At 37.1% G+C, this 20,310-nt stretch overlaps 1 protein-coding gene across 33 annotated transcripts in view; it reads left to right on the forward strand.

Moving 5' to 3' along the window:
- The window catches only part of TCF7L2 (transcription factor 7 like 2), a 253,422-nt gene that overhangs the window by 204,078 nt on the left and 29,034 nt on the right, over positions 1 to 20,310 (forward strand). For 28 of the 33 annotated variants that reach the window (XM_044439037.1, XM_044439044.1, XM_044439054.1 and 25 more), the window contains 3 exons: positions 11,079 to 11,211; positions 16,610 to 16,712; positions 19,574 to 19,660. In XM_044439037.1, coding sequence (XP_044294972.1) covers positions 11,079 to 11,211; positions 16,610 to 16,712; positions 19,574 to 19,660 — 323 coding nt within the window. The remainder of the gene's footprint in view (positions 1 to 11,078; positions 11,212 to 16,609; positions 16,713 to 19,573; positions 19,661 to 20,310) is intronic. The other 5 variants (XM_044438918.1, XM_044438944.1, XM_044439003.1 and 2 more) reach the window with 1 other exon arrangement.

Below are 20,310 nucleotides of genomic sequence, written 5' to 3' on the forward strand. Positions count from 1 at the left end.
GCGCGCGCGCGCGCGCGCGCATGGTTTTCAGTCTTGACCATTGAACAACTTGTGTGACTTTTTTGAAATTCGTTTCTGTGGAAGCATTTTTGAAAAAGAAGATAAACATTCAATTCAAGCTGTGACCTTTTGTGCAATACTTAACACAACAAACCAGTGTAAGTCAGTTTGGGGGAGGGGGAGATAAGATGACTTGTCACTGACAGTTCTTAACACACTACAATAGTTGCAAAACAACACCAAGCATGCCTTTTCATGACAGGCAAAGGCATGGAACAATTAAATAGAAATTGTTGGGGGGATTTTCCTTAACTTTGCTTGTTTTTGAAGAGAAGCTCTTTTCTTTTCAAAATGTTGTTATAAGGAAGGGATATTTCATCATATCCAGCTGGTTACATTTATTGAGTTAAAGCTGTTGAATGTTGCGTGCCAACAAAAGCGTGTGTGTGTGTGTGTGTGTGTGTGTACACGCACATGCATGTATTCTTTGTATACAATATGTACAATAATTGCACATGCATAACAGAACATTCCTGAGTTTTTAATGCTTTCTTCTGAGTCTTTTTTAGTTGTGCAGTATTTGACTTTAGTTTTACATACCTAGAAATTCTTTGCTTTAGAACCCAACTCTGATTTTTGGCTTGATTTTTTTTAAAAAATATTAAGTTTGGTAAAGTAAAACAGCACCCATATCTAGGAATCAGGTACCATTGGGGTCAGTAATACTTACGTTCAAGTAGGTTGACCTAGGATTGCTGCATCAATGTTTTTAAGTACCTAATTTGTACAACTAAGGCTACAATCCTTTTTATACATACCTCAGATTAAGCCTCACTGCATAGAATTGCACTGTAAATACAGATAAAATGAACCTTGTTGGAAGTATATTAATTTTCCATATCCATTTCAGTACTTCCACCTCCATTGATTAATTAATTTAGATTTGTCATTGTGTGCTTTTGGCATTTTGAATGTTAAGGATTCTGTATGTAAACAAATCTAACTCAGTGGAGAAAATAATTTATTGCATCAGGAACACAGAAGAAACAATAACTTCTTAAACACTTTATAAATATATCAAGGTAATGTACTATTAAGGTATATTTCTAAAATATACACAGACATACATGTATGAGAGGAAAATGCATTTAAGATTTTTTCAGAACACATCTAGAAGGGCCACAAAACATACTTTGTGATGCTGCAATTACCAAGATACCTTTACTGAGGTTTAGGGCCTCCTTATGGATTGCTTTCCGTTCCTGATGTCCCCAAAGCATGTACTTTTGCTAATCTATATAATTTACTTTGTTCTCCATCACATTCTAACTTTGGAAATTATCTCTGTGATAATGCAAGCCTAAGCATTTTTACACTAAAGTAAGTCTCATGGATCTCCATGGAACTTACTCTCGAGGAAATGTGTTTGGGACTGGAGCTGTGGCCAAAGAATTTCAACCTCTCAGGCTTATTGAGTTTGTTTGGACTCACTGCAAGTTATACACAAGCATATTTGAGCTTGGGTGTTTGGGTTGGTTTTTTTTTAAATCTAAAACTTTATTGAGGCGAATAATAGCCTGTGTTTAATTTGTGTGTGTATGAGTGTGCGTGTCCAGGCGTGCGGGCATGTGTTGATACTAGCAGTTACCATGCCATTATATAACACATTAGTTAGTTATTATAGGGTGATTAAGTGAATATTTATATATGATCTTAAAGGCGCTTTAATACTGAATTTAACATTTCAGTGCTATCTTCTTGTTAATTCTTATAAAAACTCCAGCTCTGTATACATTGTGGTAATTCTAGTCTTTTACCGTTTCTCACCCCCATTTACTCAAAAGTTCCCTTCAACTTATTATAATAGATTTAATTCTAGATATCCCTTGGTCATAGGAAAACATTATGCTTTCCCTTACTCCAGTGGCCTAGCTGAGGAACCATTCATAAACAAGTGCATAAAATGCCATATCACTATTCACTTAATGCTTTCTGAAATGAAAAAAAAAACTAAATTATTTTGCATTAACTATTATTCATATTAAAGAGAAGTCGAACTATATGCTAAATATAACAAGTATACACAACAAAGTATTACTTCTTCCCAGAGCACAGCTATTTGCTTTTTTCCGCATTGTTACACTTGCAATAATTACTCTCATTTGTTTATCTGACTATTCTCTGTTTACTTCTGAGCACTGCTTTGAAGAAAAAAACTTTTTTTGGTCTCAAGAGTACTCTAATTTTGGTTATTATGTTCTTATTTCGAACATGATTAAAATTGCTAATTTCTCATTGTATAATCACTGAAAACAATATCAAGTTGAATTAAAACAGTAATTGTTTCAGTGTTTCCATAATCTACTTGTGAAGAGTATCAGGGTAGCTGTCCATTTCCCACAATAACTTCCTGTATTAGACATACACCATTGGAAACAAATAGTTAATCTTTTCATAAGGTTGGCAAAATCAATCTGAAATTATGTAGACCACAATTGATTTAAATGGCTGATGACTTACTTCAAATAAAGTAACGGCCAACTCATTCTATATAATAGAAGCATTTTTTCTGGTTAATTCTATTAGTATGAATTAGAAAAAAGAAAAAGAACTGTGCTTAATGTACTTGCAGATTAGAAAAACATTTAAAAGCTGTCTTTTCCTGATGAGCTAGTGATAGCTCTAAAGATAATCTTTCTGGAACATTCATACAGCACACATCTCTGCAAATCCACCTTTAAAACTATATTTTAGGTATACTTCATCTGTGCATATACAGAAGGTTTCAGCATGCTATTGTGAAAAAGGTTAATCTATTTAATGCACTTCCTTGGCTCTTTTGTATGTTTCTGTTCATGATGCTGTGTGATTTTTTCCCCTCCTAAATAAAGACTTAATACTTATGATTTCAGTTACAGCCCAGCTCAGGCAATATTTTCTTGGAAATCAGTTTCTCTTGAATTCTTGCATAGGAGGAATGCATAGAATTGCAATCTTAATGCATTGTTCCATTAGGTGGATATTTCTTAAAATCTCAGAAGTTGGTTCTGTGCATCTTTCAGTGGGAAAGAGTATACAAAATGTCAAGTGGTTGTGGCTAAGAGGACATGGGATCTGAGTGGACATTTATCCAAAGCTTTATTTGGATGAGCTGCCAAGAAATTTTGGAGAGAGTAACTGACATTGTTTTATATGAACACTTAAGCTAATTATTGGGAAAGCTTACTGGCTTTTGCTAAAGCAGGTAGGCCTTTATTAATTGAAATGATTGCTGTACCTACAAACAGCCGCTGAAAGTAAAACAAAATTGCAGTAGAATATGCAGGTCATCTCCTCTGTTAAGGGGAATGTGGTTTGCGGAGGAGGTGTCTGCTGGTTTTTGTTAAAACTTTGGCTTGGCAAGTATTGTCCTAACACATGGTTGTCAGTGCTGCTGTCATCATTTGTGTGAAGGAAGAAAATGAGACCTGTTTTACCATAGGGAGCCATGGTTATCAATGGAGGCCTTGTCTTTAGTTACAATAGGGAACGAACTTAGGGCAAGACCTTAGGTAGAAATGAACTATGTTAAACTTTGAAAGGGCTCAGAGCACTGTATCAATAATAATGGGCTAAGGAGAAGTAGATATCTGCAGAAAATGCTTAGTCAGGTGAAAAAGCATTCTTTGTCTCAATAAATCGGGTGTCGGGTAGGTAAAATGAATGGCTTTTCAAGTATTTTATTCCATGAAGCAATCTAGAGTGTCAGAAATGAAGAATGAGAATGGTGGTGGTGGTGGTGGTGGTGGTGGTGGTGATATTGTTCATTATTATATATTGTTCAAATTAACAATGTACATTAAGAATGCATGTTTTCTATGAAAAGGAAATATGGCTGCAGGGACCAACAAGATTAGCTGGTGTATTGTTTGAAATGTTCAAGATTAGCAGTACTGTAGAATTTGGTATTTCTTCTTTGAATATTTTACTTAGTTATACCAAAATAAGAGAGAGATTCATTTCTGGAGGCAAACAATCATAGGGTGTGACTTTTAAAAAGACTTATGGAAATCCCTGACTGAGAAAAGTTCAGAAGACTAAAGTATGCTGAAAAATACTTTCGGTTGATCTGGTCTTGCTGAAATTATTCATTCTGGAAGGGCCTAGTAATTGAAGACTACCTTGCTATAATACAACTTCTCAAATAGAGAAATATATAAAAGGTCTGCAAAACCCACTTCTGTGCTTTTGTTTTAGTATGTCAGGCTCATAAAGGAAGTTTAAAGGTTCCAGTTCAGTTATATTTTACAGAAATAAAGAAAACACTAGGAGAGTCTTTAAGATTATGGCATGAAAGCAAGGAGGAGGCAGGCTTAGTTGTAGTGATGAACAGGATCAGAGGTGAATTGTGAGCTTTTGTTTCTCAGAACACGCATCACCATCCCCGAGAAAGAATCGGGGCCATGTAGGCCTGAGACAAAGTACCTAATCAAATCTTAAACTTGCCACAACTGAAATTGTGAATTATTTCTGGCAGAAGGTCTGGCTGCTGACAAAGCATCTTTTGCAAGCTACCTTGATATGTTTCTAGGATGCTTCTGAGCACTTTGAGCAAATTCGCATATATGTTTCTAGTGTCTGTCTGGTATGTAATTATTATACTATTGTGTGTAATCATCTCAAATTTTGGTATCCAAATATGCCTGTAGAGGCATAATCCAAGATCATAGAGTAGGGCTCCACTCATGCTCTCCTCCTCCTCTTCTACCTGTAGCCTCCCATGTCCCCTAAAAACTGCTCCAGAGTCCTGCAAGCCTGCATAAAATATTTTCAGAGGGTTGCAGTGGGAGGAGAAATTGCTGTCTCTCTGTTCCTCTGACAGAAGCCATGCTGTTGGTAGAGTGTGTAGGGTTAATGGGATACTATCCTGGGGTGCAGGGAAACCCTGACTTTACACTTATGAAAAAATGCACAGACATTTACACAAGGCACAGCTATGTTTTCAAATACAGTGCAGCTTAACTTTATAATAGGGAAGTCTTCCTCTATGGTTTATGTTATCTTTGTTTATACATGTGCTAAACCATTCCTAATTCTTGTTTGGTAACTTCATTGTTGATTTCATGAGTGCAATTTAATCTGCTTTGCTTCAGGCAGAGGCAATCAAGGAAAAAAACAAACTTTTCCTATTGTTTGTATTTTGATTTGCTTTTTCAGCCCAGAACACTAATTACCAAGTTTAAAACAAAAGGAGTGCTGTACTCATTTTCCATTTTTGTTTGTACTGATGTGAACTCTATCTACCAGGGTAACTATCTTAACAAAATAAGGACTGTTATAAGAGCTATTAGTGGCATTTTTAAACAGTGTCCCAAGAAATCAAGTTTGCTCAGAATAGTGATTGGCTTTTATTATACAATAAGCAAAGAAAGAATAAAATTTACTTTATATCTGGAAAAAGACATGGACTAAGATGTTCTAACAGTCCTTTTCATCTAATTTATGTGACTTATCTTTTATAGCCATCCTGCAATTGTAGAGATTGTTCTTCAGGCAAACCTACGCTCACTCAAAAGAGAGAAGCACAGATTTCATTTTCTTCTCATTGTTCACACTGTTATAGTCTTCCCTATATTTACCCCACACCAAAGTTTATTGAGTATAATATACTCCTGTTTTTAAAGCTAACTTTGTTTATTCTGCAAACTAGAAGTACTTCCAAAATTAGTTGCATTTTCTTCTTGCAAATTATTGGCTATCTTTATTGTACAAGTGTAGATTTCTTTCCCCTATCCTTTCTTCAGCGGATATTCCTACAACCCTCCCCTTTGTATAGCAGGGGGGAAATGTCCCTAAATGGCAGTTTGTAAACAAATGCATATCGTTCTGTACTCCATAATGGTGCCTGACAATGAGGATGATGTGAGAAGTATATAATACTGTCATTGCTACAATGTCACATGCAGTGTTCAACACTGAAGTTACATAGACTCTAGTCAAACACTTAATCATTGACATCAGAGGAAGTGGGCAAAAAGGTGAGAGAGGGTCTGGCAGCAGGTGAACGACCCTAAGTGTTGGGCAGAAAAAGGACGTGCACCATAGAGAAAAGATTCAGAAAAACTGAGGCTACGCAGGTTCCCTTTACTGAAGGTGTGGAACTTGAAAGAACAACCTGCAGGAACACACTCCCTCAATGACTAGGAAAGGCTGTTTCAGGCACTGGGAGTGGCATGCCAAATCTACAAATAGCAATGCAGTGGGAGGGAAAGAAGGGCCTTCTCCAGTTATAACTCAGAAGCCACACTGTGAAGGTACATCAGCCTGAATTTTGTCATGAGGGTATTGTTTGCTATGCTGGCAGAAAAGTCAGTGTAACCAATCCCAAATTCCAATTTACCAGAGCAGTACTACTTAAGCTGTAAACTAGGTGCATTTATCCAGCATCAGTGCTTTGCCCCCAGAAAGTGGCTGCTGTTGGAAAGGAACTTCTTCATCCTTCACTCCCCGCCCCCCCCCCCACTTTACAAACCCTATATGCCCTCAACATTTGGAGGGTCTGTGGGGGAATACCGGGTGGAAGAGCTGATATGAAAGTCCCATTATGCCAATGGTACTCTACTGCTGGCAGAACTTTGATTCTGGATCCAACTTAGAAAAATTTTGTGTTACAAGAGCATTATCTTCACAGCAACAGATCGAATAACACAAAAATATTTTCCCGAGTAAGAATTTTTTCCCCCCTCCACACTAAGCTTTCTTTAGTAATTGTACATTCTTCCCTCTTGCCATTTTGGAACATTAGAACTCCAGAAGGTGGCGTCACAATTTTATTTCTGTACCTAAACCACCTTGAAATAATTTGTTGCATAATATGAAGTGTTTGGACAGTGAATGATACTAGGAGACCACAGAGTAGAACTCAGCATATCAAACACTAAAAAGATTTCAAAGGATTGTTATACCTGGTTTAATACTTTCTGGTCCGGATGACAAATAAAATTGTAAGGGTTTTCCTTGTCAAATATTTTAGCTGGTCATTTCTGTAGTTCATGGAAGCCTAGTATCACTGATTTAGGTGTGGTCTGTGGGATAGAATCTGCATAAATGGCTCATAAGAACTCCATATGCTGTCCATATGACACTACTTTGTTTGATAGTTCTTGGCATAGAATTTTAAAATTATGGGAGCTTTTCTTTGTTTGTTGATTGCTACACTTTTAAAATATCAGACGGTAAAAAGTATAAACCTGCAATTTTTCTGAAAATGAGTGAAGGAGAAAGACTGAAAAGTGAAACCAAAATATATTTTATATTTGTAGCAATGGAGCATGTTGCAAAGGAAGAATTTACACTGAAGAATTCTTTTCTACAAGGCGTTCTCTTGTAATGAGATTTCTCTTCTAGTGTTTTGATCTATGCATATTTTGGAAACAGACCAATACACATGTAAAAGATGCTTTCACGGGAGGGTGATATATCCTTAGAATACTTGGCTGCTTTAGACATTTAAACAATTCCCTACAGGAGATGATGGCTAAGTCATTAATTCTTATAGTTTATTAGAAATACACATAGAAAAATTCTAAGTTTGTTTCATATGGCATTATTATTCATTCTTTTTCACCCCACTTCTCTGTAGGATTCCTGAAATGTTTTGTGACATAAAACCACATAATAACAAAATAACACTCTTTAAAAATTGTATAAAAAGAAATAAGTAAAGAGCAGTCAAATTATAGTTGCTGAATTATTCTTTACAAGATACTGAGTTAAGTTGTCTTTATTATCATTTTACATATGAGGAAAAATGACAGTAAGAAAGCAACTTTCTCAATATAGCACTTAGTTAAATGCTTGTGCATGTTTAAGAAGTAAGTCCCATTGTATTAAGTGATACTGAATAAATGTTCATAGGATAGCAACCTTAAAGAAAGTTCCTGTCTGTGTTCAGAAGAAAGTCTTGTACTGGTCAGCAAAACTTATTTCCAAATGAATGTATGTGACTAATGAGTCAGTTGCTGTTCTGTTAATTCCAACTTGGACTTAGTTAATTTCAACTAGGTCCAAGCTTCTGTTTATACCCAGTGTAAAATTTCACATCAAACAACTGAATTATTACAGCATTTTAAAAGGTGATTAAAGTACTTCAAAGAATATCACCACAACAAACATACAGTATTATTTTTAACCCACACAGGAAATATTTTTGAACTTTATTAGTCTCTTCCAAAAGTGCCAGTTCTTTTTTCGGGGGTAGGGGATGGGGGGACTGCCATTGCTAATCTGTGCTGAGAATAATAGCAAAGACTCTGACAGCTCCTGGACTGAGGTGGCGCTCGCGGGCACCACTTCACTGTTCCTGATTCTTTTAATGCAATTCCTTTTACTTGATGTTAATGCAAATTGTTCCTTACTTAAAGTAATAAAAGGAAATGAAGACACATTCGAAAATGAAAGTTGACTCTAATCCATTCGTCATCTAATACTAGCCTCTTTATCTTTGCTGCTCCCTAATCTGGTTAAATGTCCCTGTTGTAGGATTTTAGTGTAAATCCTCTATAGGGAATAGGGCTCCCCCCTCCCTCTGTGTGAGTGTGTATGTGTGTGTATTGCAATTAGATTATTTGCAGTAAAATAGCTCAGCAGTTTGCTTGTTTCGGCTTAATTTTTTCTTGGTGTTATTATGAGAGTAATTTATAGTTCATGTTGTATCAGTTCCCCACCCCCACCTTTATTTTCATTTTACATTTCTGTTTTGAATGAACAATTAGATTTTCATTAAGCTTGGAACTGTAATTTTTAAATCTACATGTGTTCTTCACAAAGAGAAGAGTAAGTTTTAAGTATCACTTTCATTAGAACTTCCATTTAAACATGTTCTGATGAACTGAAAATTTGGAGCACAATCTCATACATATCTACTCCAGTGTAAGTCTCACTGAATTCAATGAGGTGTATCCTCCAGGTAAGTATGTATAAGATTGTAAACTCAGGCATCAGGTATCTTTATGCTATAATGCTTTATGGCAGTGATTGCCTGGTAATCCCTTTTTATTTAAAAGATTAAAGACACAATTCTGTGACAACTAGATGTTCTCTAGATGGCTGTAGGATAGGTTGGAGCTTCAGCTGCAACCTCAGAAATGTGCTCCAAGTTAAGAAGTGGGACCCTGACCTTGAAATGCCCTTACTCCATCCTCTCAGCATTCTATCTGTGCCAGCTGCTGCTATGAAGTTGCAAATGTAATATCAAAGCCAGTGTGGGAGGGCTGTTCTGGGAAGGAAAGGAGTGAGGCTCAGCTGGGATGCAGGGAATCTCAATACCACAGCTCCAACTTCTATGGAGGGGCAACAGACATAGACTACTGAAATTGGCCTTCCATGTCTTTTGTGATCATCTGGATTCCCATAATTCTGGAGTTCAGATTTGTGAGCAGCCATTTTGGATGGCAGCAGGTAACCTGGCGCCTTTCAGATAATTTGGATTATAATTTGCATAATCCTTGGTAATTGGGCATGATGGGTGGAATTTATGGAAGTTGTAGTCCAAAGCATCTGGGGCTTAACCCAAATTTAACCATACATTTAGAGTAAGCCCATTTAAATCAATGAACTAACTGAAATCCCATTAATTTTAAAGAATCTGTTATAACTGCGGCTGACCAGGCAGACATTTCCTAGAGTTATCTCCTGGAGAATATCAGGTTGCCTACCCCTACAATAAGTACTCCAAAATTAGTTATCTCTCCCTTCCAGCCATATATGACGATATATATTTTAAAGGTGAAGGAATACAAGAAACTTTTTATTTATTTTTTCTTTTACAGGGCCAGTTTTACTGCATGTTTAAGCTATCTTAAATGTTTTTAATGATGCTTTGTTTATAATACATTAATTTTATTATTTTTATGCATTGTTGTAGCACTTCCAGAGAGCTTTGGCTATGGGCAGTATATTTTATTTATTTATATTTTACTTCTATACTGCCCAACAGCCGAAGCTGTCTGGTTGGTTCACAAAGCACATTCAAATACGTTAGATGAAAAACACATTCAAACATCATTAAAAGTTTTAAAAAATTAAAACCATATATTAAACAAGTTAATATACATATTATATAAGTGTGTACACACACAAACTTAAATGAAACAACAATAAAGTCCATTTCAAGGGAGCAATAGAACTATCTTGAGAATGAGGTTAAAATAGCATGCGGAGGAAAGTTGGCAGTTGTTTTGGTGGTTCAATTTGAATTACCAGGAATTTTCCTTTTCTTCTTCTAGAAGTGTGTCCTTTAAATATCATAGGGCCAATAGGAATGGTATAGTGGATGCATGACTGGGTCAGGCTTGTAAAAGTCCACTAATAATATAACTTTCAAATGCTGATGTTTGAGTCTCACTTGGGGCCTGGTTGTGTGTCCTGAGATGAACTCTGCAGCACATACATCTGACTGTGTTCCAGCAGTTTGAATGTTAAAATACTGGAGGCTATGGATAGGTGAAAGTGATTCTTATACCTACTGTATCTGATAACAATCAACAATTGTTTCCTTAGACTTTCTTAATTCATGATACTCCAGTTCCTCAAAATATCTCAGGGCATGCATTATGGTTTAATCAAAACAAAGATTTTAAAAAAACCACAAAGCCACTTTCTGTTCCATAAGATCAATTTTTCCCCAAATGGTGGGTGAGCATTCTATATGTTATGAGACTCATATAGAAGACTCAGAATGACAACAGGAATACCTCTTGAGACAATACAGTGAAAGGGACTAAGGAAACTTCACTTTACAGGTCAGTGGTTGCAGTCTAAAGGATAGATGCTAATAATAATGGTCTTATCTAGGTTGACCTTCCTAAGAAACAGATTGAGAACTGGAATATTAGAGAATGAAGGGATTCATAAGGCTGTTCAACAAGAAGAGAGAAAATACCTGAAGATATTCAGATGGGCAATCTTACTATGTAAAAAACCTGAAACTATTTTTCTAGCTTTAGGGTTGCTGTGTGTTTTGTTTCTGTAATGTTTGTGCTGAGTTGCTTTGTTCAGACAGCATCTTTTCCCACACTTTTCATGTTCTCTCTTTGCAGTCTAACAAAGTCCCAGTTGTGCAGCACCCACATCATGTACATCCCCTTACGCCGCTTATTACGTACAGCAATGAGCACTTCACACCAGGGAATCCTCCTCCACACTTACCAGCTGATGTAGATCCAAAAACAGGTAGGCTTAAAAGGTTATTGTGTACAGGTGTTTGAAAAGTGGTTAGACTTTGAAAAAGATAGAGAATATCAGAGAGAGAAATCAACTAAAGGGAGATAATTGTTTGCTTATCAGTAAGTATAATAAAAGCATTTTTCAAATTGCTCGTGTTGGGTATAACTCCCTACTTAGATTGTTTATTGAATTGACTTAGAATGCTGATCTTAAGCCTCAATTCCATTTGAATGATAACAGGTAAACAGAAATGACTGCAGTGGGTTCTATTTCTAACATATTGCATGGAATACAGGCATTAAAAACTCAGACTTCATAGCCTCAAGTTATTTTCTTTTTAAAGTGTTTGCAATACTATGCAGGTACTCTTTTTTCCAAAGAGCAAATCCTCAGGGTTCTTATTTGACCAAAGGTGTAAATAATTTAACTGTAGCAACAGTTATACTTAATTAAGAAAAGAGGAATTAAAGCTTCCATTGCAGGACAAAATGGTGTAAGATGACCAAGCTTTGACATATTGAATTGATACTGAAATTAGAATTCTTTTTTTTTTAATTTCAGACTCTTGCCCTGATTCTTCTACTTTTGTTTTCATTTTAAATTATGATGGTTAAGTGTTGTCTTATGCTGTCAAATTCTTCTGCATAAAATAAACCTATTCCAACATGATTGTACATTAGCCTTTAATTATTCTGTTTGTAAAAAACTAAAATTCTCTGTGCAATTCCAAACTCACATTCTTGAGACTAACATGTTGACTTTGTTGGAATTATTCCAGAGTGGCTTGCTAACCACAGCCAATGAATACAATGCATAACCTTTCATCCCATGCTCAGTGAAATCCCAAAGTCAAATTGTTCTTGTGCCACAGGATCAGACACTCTGTTGTAACTTTTAACCACTTTTCTGCACTTTGGATGTTTACTCCAATCTAAAGGGTCATTATTGTGCACACGTGGCATTCTAAACCCTGCTTAGATTTATTAGTGGTAAAGTCTAGACTTGACTTATTTTGTTAACTAAAAAAACATATCTTGTTAGACTTTTCCCCTAGAGAATGCAATAATGTCAGTCTTTGTTCTTCAGACTGCACAGAGTCCTTAGAGGCCTTCTTTTTCTGTTGTTAGGCCAAATCCCAGCAAGTTAATTAAAAAGTAAATTTGAAACTGTGAATACATGTCAGAGCTTGTTAAAGAATTGCCATAGTTGTGATTAACATATTTAGATAATGTCTCTAAATTCTGTCTACAATTGAATGAACTGCCATATATATTTTTTTTCATTTGCCACAATTGAGCTTACTTTGGATTGTATTTAATGTTAACTTTGCATAGGTTTAAAAGAAGCCTCACCCATCCATCTTTGAATATTTCAGGTACATGGCAGCATAGTCTGACACCCAGTTAAATAATGGTAGTATAGGGAATAGTTTTTAAATGGTTATCATAAAACATATGATTAGTGTCTGTAGACTGTTTACTTTTCTTCTGCAAGCATTCTTTCAAGTGCACACACAGCTCACTGTATAGTTAAAGCCCTGTTAATCTGTTTGATTTCTATAAATATGTGATATTTTCTGAAAATATCACACAGGAAGATTTAATTTAGAGATTAAAAGCTCCCTGAGAGACTTAAAAAAACTTTTTCAGCTGTGAATACAATGCCTCTTCATTTTAAAGCTGTGTTTTCTTAATTCTGCTTTTGCTATATTGTGAACAACTGAATTCTTTTGAGAACTCAACGCTTTAACACTTACTCACTTATATTACAAACTATAAATATATCAGCTTTTAATAGACCCTATTGGGACAGCTCCAAACAAAGTTTTTCAAGGATCGTGTTTTATTTGTCTTATCTGAAAACACAGGGTAGCTCTTTTCAAAGAGAAACATAAAGCTACACTTTAAAAAAAGTCCACTTTGTTCCAGATTAATGCTTTAGGTCAGGGGTCTCAAACTCGTGGCCCACGGGCCAATTGCCGGGATGGGTGGGGCACGGGGGAGGGGCCCTGCGGCCTTCAAAGCGCCGGCGGCGCCCGGGCTGGCCTCCGGGAGTGACGCGGGATGAGCGGCCCACCACCACCGTGGTGGTGGAATACTTGATGCGGCCCAGCCTCACCCAGACTGCCCCCAGGTAAGTTGAGTTTGAGACCCCTGCTTTAGGTGATGATGTTGGGTGGGTAGTTTTACTATTCATCATTTAAATGCTTTTCAGCTTTTAATGTACATTAAGAACTGTCAACCTAATATATGTTATTCACCTCGTTTCTTCAAGTGCCAGTCATTCTCTGTTGAGTGTACACTCAGTAGCAAAGCTTAGTTTGTCATTGGCTGTGAGGTTTTACATATAAACTCTTCTGCATGCAAAGCCATCCAGAGTGAGTCCATTATTACATACTGAGTCCATTGTTACTTACAGACATTACAATCAGCAGTTGAGTTTGTAGAGGCATAGAGTTCTCAATCTCTAATCCTGTTTGAAGGGTAGAGACCCAGTTGTCATGTTAAAGAAGCACACTCTGAGCTAATTAAGCCATGATTCACTGAGTGCATTTCACAGTCATTAGGGCTGATTGGAACATGTTCCATGGTTTTCATACCCTTATAGACTAGTTGTGGGTTAAACAATACACAGTTAACCTACCATTAGTAGTCAGGCTAACTGTGCCTTGTTTAACCTACAATTACCTGATAATGTCTGTGTTCACACATCACATAGCACCCCTTATTGGCCTAATTAGGGATTGACTATTCAAAACATGTCTTGCACATACTGGGGTAATTAATACATGCCTTCTTGTCATTACATACAACCCTGGTGTTCTGAACTACATATTTACCATCTTCTGACTATTTCTTATATTCTTTGGGTTTAACCATCCTTAAGCATTCTGTATGCTACAGCACACTTAAGCTATTCTATGCATCTACATTGGTTCTTTTCTTCCTACACAAATTAAGCACAGGAGACCCAGTCCAGATCAGGACCCTAGAATGGGGGCCTCTTATCCTTCACACTAGGACTCTGATCCAGATGACATTCCCCATGTTTACTGTTGAGTGGGGTTGGGAGTTCATGCTTTATATTCTTTATATGCTACACACACTATATATATGTATGTATGTTGTTAGGCACGAAGTCATGTCCGACCCATCGCAGCCCCATGGACAACATTCCTCCAAGCCTTCCTGTCCTCTACCATGCCCTGGAGTCCACTTAAACTCACACTGACTGCTTCTGTGACTCCATCTAGCCACCTCATTCTCTGCTGTCCCCTTCTTCTATTGTTTTCATTTGTTCCCAGCATTAGGCTCTTCTCCCTTGAGTCTTCCCTCCCTCCCTCCCTCCCTCTCTCTCTCTCTCTCTCTCTCTCTATATATATATATATATATATATATATATGAATGAATGAGTAGGGTTGGGATGTAGTTCATGCATAACATGCAATTTGACCCTTAGCCGAACTAGTGTTAATGCTGTCCGGAATCCCCATCATAATAGTAGTTTAAATCTTGATGATGATGACTATGACTAATTTCAGTTCAAACTTAACTGTTAACTTTGCATTTCACCTTTGTACCAGGGAAAGAAAGGGGGAAATCACATACAAAAATAGAGAGGGTGTGAAAATCTCTGTCCACTCCTGATCCCAAATTTGCCTAGAGAATGCAAATGTTTCATCTGCTCAGACTTTTGTGACCATGGATATCCATTTAAGATAATTTAATATAGATTAATTTATATATTTCTTACATTTGATCTCTCTATTGTTAATATCAGCACTTGGTAGAACAACCAAATGTTAGATTTAATAACAGGCAGAGCAATCCAAAGTGGGACTGGGGATGGGCAGAGTGGCAGCCAAAAGAAAATCAGCCAAAAGAACTACTAGCCAAACTACTAGAACTACTAGCCAAAAGAAAATCAAATTGTTATTTTTGATCTTGTATTTTTCATTGAAATTGCATAATTGATGAGCCAGTCTCAGAAAAACAGAGTTGGTTTTGGTCCAGTCCAAAGCGGCTCCTCTCCTGTTCCCCTCTGATCAGAGAATGTCCTGTTTTTAACACTTTCTACTTCAGGTTCTGTCAGTGGCAAAGCCACCTGTGATAGCTTATTGCCCACTTGGCTGCAGTGGTCACTCGGCTATGGCATTCTTGCCTGCAGACAGCAGGGTTGGGGGATGGTGGCAAGTTAGGACTGTGCTTTTAGAGTGCAGTTCTATCAGGATTTCCTTAAGCCCCCAAACTTGAAGTAGCAACAGAGGCAGTCTTTATCTCCGTGTCCTCCCACCCTTCATTTTAACTAAATGGGCCTTTTTGTCCTTCCAGCTGGCATGTCCCAGATGGGGAGAGGAAGAGATTGGAACAGTTTCAGGATAGCTTGTCTCCTGGATGCTCTCATCTTGTCCTTTCCCCATCTTCATCCCCTTTAACCTGTCTCCCATCTTCACCCCCTTTAACCTGTCTCCAAGGCCATTTTCCAACCTCAGAGCTTCTTTCTGTGCCAGCTGGAACTGCTGGGGGTGGTTTAGCACTCTAATTTCCAGCTCTGAGCACTGTTTCCAGCCTCAGTGATGGAAATCCAAAATGGCATTTAGCTCCTCAAGACATTGTCTAAGGCCCATAGGATCAATCCCTTGGTGTTTTTTGTTTGTTTTAGTTGTTGATTCATTTGGACTTGCCATTCCATTGGTTTGGAACAACAGAAAAATTGATTCCTTTTCACTGTCTCAAAACAATGTATATTCTATACAGAAAAATAATACAATTGCTTGAAAAGAAGTTTAAACTGTTACAAAAATACTTTATTGAAATGTGTGACTATGTCTCTTTTCAGAAATTCCTGTTAACTCTATTTTGGTTCATTCTCTTAGGACTACAGTGTGTACTCTTGCAACCAAGGTTTTAAAGTTTAGTATGAAAACAAAATCCTGAAGTAAGAACACATGTGTATTACATAAGTTTTAGACAGAAACCTGGAAAGAGGTTCCTAGAAATAGGTACCCACTGTAATCCTAGGTAGTTTATTTAAGAAAATACCTGAAGGTGGCTGAACTAGGAGCTGATGCACACAATAATGTAATAGTAGTGTGGAAGCCTCCATCCACTGGAGCTTTTGGAAGAATAAAGTCCTGTACGGTCTTTGACTGGGGGGAAGAAAGCAGATCAAATGTCCTATTTCTCTGGCTAAGTATTGTTTGCCTACTCTACCAAGTAGGCTGTCCTGGGGAGGCTAGATGAAGGCAGTAGTCCCTATCGTGAGAACAGGAAGAAGAGTTATAAAAGGCAGAAAGAGTGATACTCCTGGTATAGAAATTTCTAGTACTTTATGGTTTCCTTTCCTTCTTTCCCATTTTTTTCTTGGCCTAATTTTTGTGTTGTTTACTTTTCCTCTTCCCTAGGAATTCCACGGCCTCCACATCCTCCAGATATATCTCCTTATTATCCACTATCACCGGGCACTGTAGGACAAATCCCCCATCCGCTAGGATGGTTAGTACCACAGTAAGGAGTTCCATTTTTTTAAATTTTATTCTTTATTTTTATTTTTTTGTATAATCATGCATTTTTGTGTGTGGGTGTGTGGCCGGGGGGGGGGGGGGGGGGCTAAATCATGTTTATTTCCTTTGCCTGAAATGTGTATGTTAAGATAAGCATATTTTCCAGTTTATGATGTGGGCAGATCAATAACTTGGTCAATAAAGATTAAATGAACAAAGAGACTGGTCATAGAGTATTAAATACAAATGGAGCTTTGGGGCCACATTTCATTTGTCCCAACTTCTAATGACCCATAAAGCTTAACTTTCAAACATTATTGTAAAAAGGTTGATGGAGGGCATGGGTGATGAAATTCTCTGGTCGGTCTCACCTGTTTGCTAATTTTGGTCAGTACGTTGCTTCCAGCAATGCTCGTGCAAGTTTAAGAAAGATTGCATTTGCATGCACCTGTAATATTTCCTTGTTTTCGGGGTATGGGATATCATTTCCTGGAAAATAATTATTGAAAAACAATTCAAAATTAGGAGAGAGTTATGTGAGCTGCTGGGGTGGGGAACCACACTAATTTTAACATGTGCAATAATAAGAAGAAGAGGAAGGAAGAGTTCCAATTTTAGCCAGTATTTTTGCTTTGTTTGAACAGATCTAACGACAAAATTACTTATTTTAATCTTTGATGGCTTTGACTTTGAATATTAAGACAGCATGCTATCTAAATTATTTAAGTGCCTATGCTAAAAACATTACCACATTAATTTAAAAGCCCTGGATATGTAAAAAAATTTCATTAACCATATGTATCAGAACTACGGATAGGTATTGAAACTGGTGCAGTATTTATTTGTAATGGCCCTTCACCTCTGCAACCTTGGATATTTCACGGTATTGGTCTTACCAGTCTGAAAACAAAACCCCAAAGAGGTAAAGCCTGAAAGATATACTAAAAAGAAGTAATATGGTATGTAATGTGCCCAATGTATTTCAGCTAGTTGTCTTCTTCTGGAACAAGCACATTGTACACAATCTTGGTTCATTCTACTATTTGTAATAATCCATTGAATGAATGGTTGCTACAAGATAGTATAATAAAAATGATTTCTGGGGATCTGAAGAAGATGACTGCTCAGCTGTCCATAGGCACTGGGCATGTTAGATACCACAGTCTACTGGTACTTCAAAGACTTAACTTGAGTTTCTTATATTTTTACTAGTTTATTGGTTCTTTTCCCTCCTTCTTTCTGCTTGGCCTCATTAATCCAACACTGGTGTCAGGAGACTTCTGTGTGGCAGATTTCATAATATCCAAACAGTCTGTTGACTTGAAAATAGGTGGAAGACATTATCTACTGGGAGAAGTACAAATTGTTTTGTCCTTGTATTATATTGTATTGCAGTGTTGGACAAACATAAATCCCAAGATGTTTTGGCCTTCAGCTCCCATTCTTGACTGGCCATGTTGGAGATTCAGACCAAAACATGGAGAGCTACCCTCTGCACACCACTGTTGTACTGCACACAACTGAAATAAATTTGCACAGTTGGACTCCATAGCCCTTTTATAAACAGCTGAATATAGTTACTACCTTTAAAGCCCTTTTCCTGGCCCTGCAGGTCAATTTTTAATTTTATTTTATAAAAGTGTGGCTTCTAAGGGCTGGGGAATGATACAGTTTCAAAATGGATCTTATGTATAATACACAAAATTCACATCAGAGAAAAAAGAAGTCACTACCATTGTGACCTCTTCATTACAGTTATTTAACCAACCAGCCCAAAGCCTTTGGCTTCTATATAGTAGAAATACTTTTATAATGTCATTTATTGGCTATTTCTCTATCATCTGTATGCCTGTGTAGATTTTGAAGAATTAAGGCTTAATAACTGCTTGGCATTCAGAAACATTTTCGACAAATAGGTATTACTTTCCCCTGTTCTATTCTCATATATAACTTTATTGTACCTCTCATGCAACTTTTTTAAGTGGCAAAGAATATAAACATCTAATTCCCTTAAAAAGAACAGTCATCTGACACACACACACACACACATACATATATATATATATGATCATTCTAACATAAACAAACATAGGATCCACTCCACCTTAAGATGGACTGTGTTTAGCAGAGCATTGTTTAAAGAAAAGAAGCCCGCCCCAAATAAATCCTACCCATTCAGTTGATACATTTGAAGGACAGATGAAAAGGACTAGCCAGCACAGACAAACCTCAATCAGAAAAAGTTGTGTAGCTTTCATGAGGATGCTGTTTTGCATGTTGCTGTATTTTTTAATTATTGTAATGAGGTATGATTGTCTATTGGTTACCCACAATACTTCTTGGGGACTCTCCCCCGGTAACTCTTGTCAACACTTGTTAATCTGACAAAAGGCTACAAATTAAGCTCTGTTAATTTAATGTTTTCTCACCGAGATCTAAATACCGAAAGAGGCCCAAAGCGCAACTGAAGTCCTTTGATTCACTGTACTTTATTTTGGTATAAATTTACATTCATTATTGTTTTCCTTTGGATGTGTAGCCCTCAATTAGTGTGATGGCTCCATTAAAGCAAGCAAGACTTCGCCTTTAATTATTACAACAAAACACCTAGTTTCAGCTTGGGGAGAGGGTCTCTATTGACATAAGCAGAGGTTATAAAATTTAATTAGCCATTCGTATCAGATTTATGGCATTCAAATTGTTCTGTGTTTCTTTCCTTTGATCCGTGCTGTACAATCCCCAAGATTTTTGTTCTGATCAAATGAGAGTAAAGCTTACTGTGCAGAGATATTTTTTTTAAAACAGGCAAAAACCACATACCCTTGCTTTTCTATTTTTAACTTACTCTCTCCCCCATCTTTCTAGGCAAGGTCAACCAGTCTATCCAATCACAACAGGGGGATTCCGGCATCCCTACCCAACCGCTCTGACTGTCAATGCTTCCATGTCAAGGTGAGTTCAAAGTACCTAGGTCCAGAATCAGGGGCATGTGTTAGTTCTGTTTATCATTCTTTGTAGAACAGTGAGGATTTGCTACAATATGCCTTGGTTTGGTAATGCAGTGCTCTTCCTTTCAGTTTGGGGGTGGGGAAATCCCTGTTCCCAGATGACTATTGTTTAAGGCAACTATTGATGCTCAGCTTGGGAAGTGAGTTTATTTTAATTGCTAACTAACTGGGGAAAAGAATCATAATAGCCCCATGATACTAAGAAGCCCAGAGATTATACTCCAACAGGTTTGCTTTCTCTATGGCTCTCTTTTAAAGGGGTTTTCTATGAAGAATGGCAGTTGTAGGCTTTTATTATGCAAGCATACTTGAAGTAGGGTCCTTGCAATTTCTCCTCATTTCCAAGCTCAAAACATTTTTAGTTGACATAAAAAGACCCACCTGATCCTCTAAACTGTGTGTGTGTGTGTGTGTATTCTTTCTCTGCCCAATCTTCAATTAATTCCAGCTAATTTTCCAAGGGCTGCTAGTTTTATTTACAAACTGCTTGGCAGCACTATGTTTAAGTAATCACTAATTGCTCCTAATGATAGTTTTATTCTCTGTTCATCTGATTTTCAGTCTAGTTAATTAAATCGGTGGAGGTTTAGACTT

Source organism: Varanus komodoensis, unplaced genomic scaffold (genome assembly GCF_004798865.1).
Source record: "Varanus komodoensis strain SLA01 unplaced genomic scaffold, ASM479886v1 scaffold1, whole genome shotgun sequence".
NCBI lineage: Eukaryota > Metazoa > Chordata > Lepidosauria > Squamata > Varanidae > Varanus > Varanus komodoensis.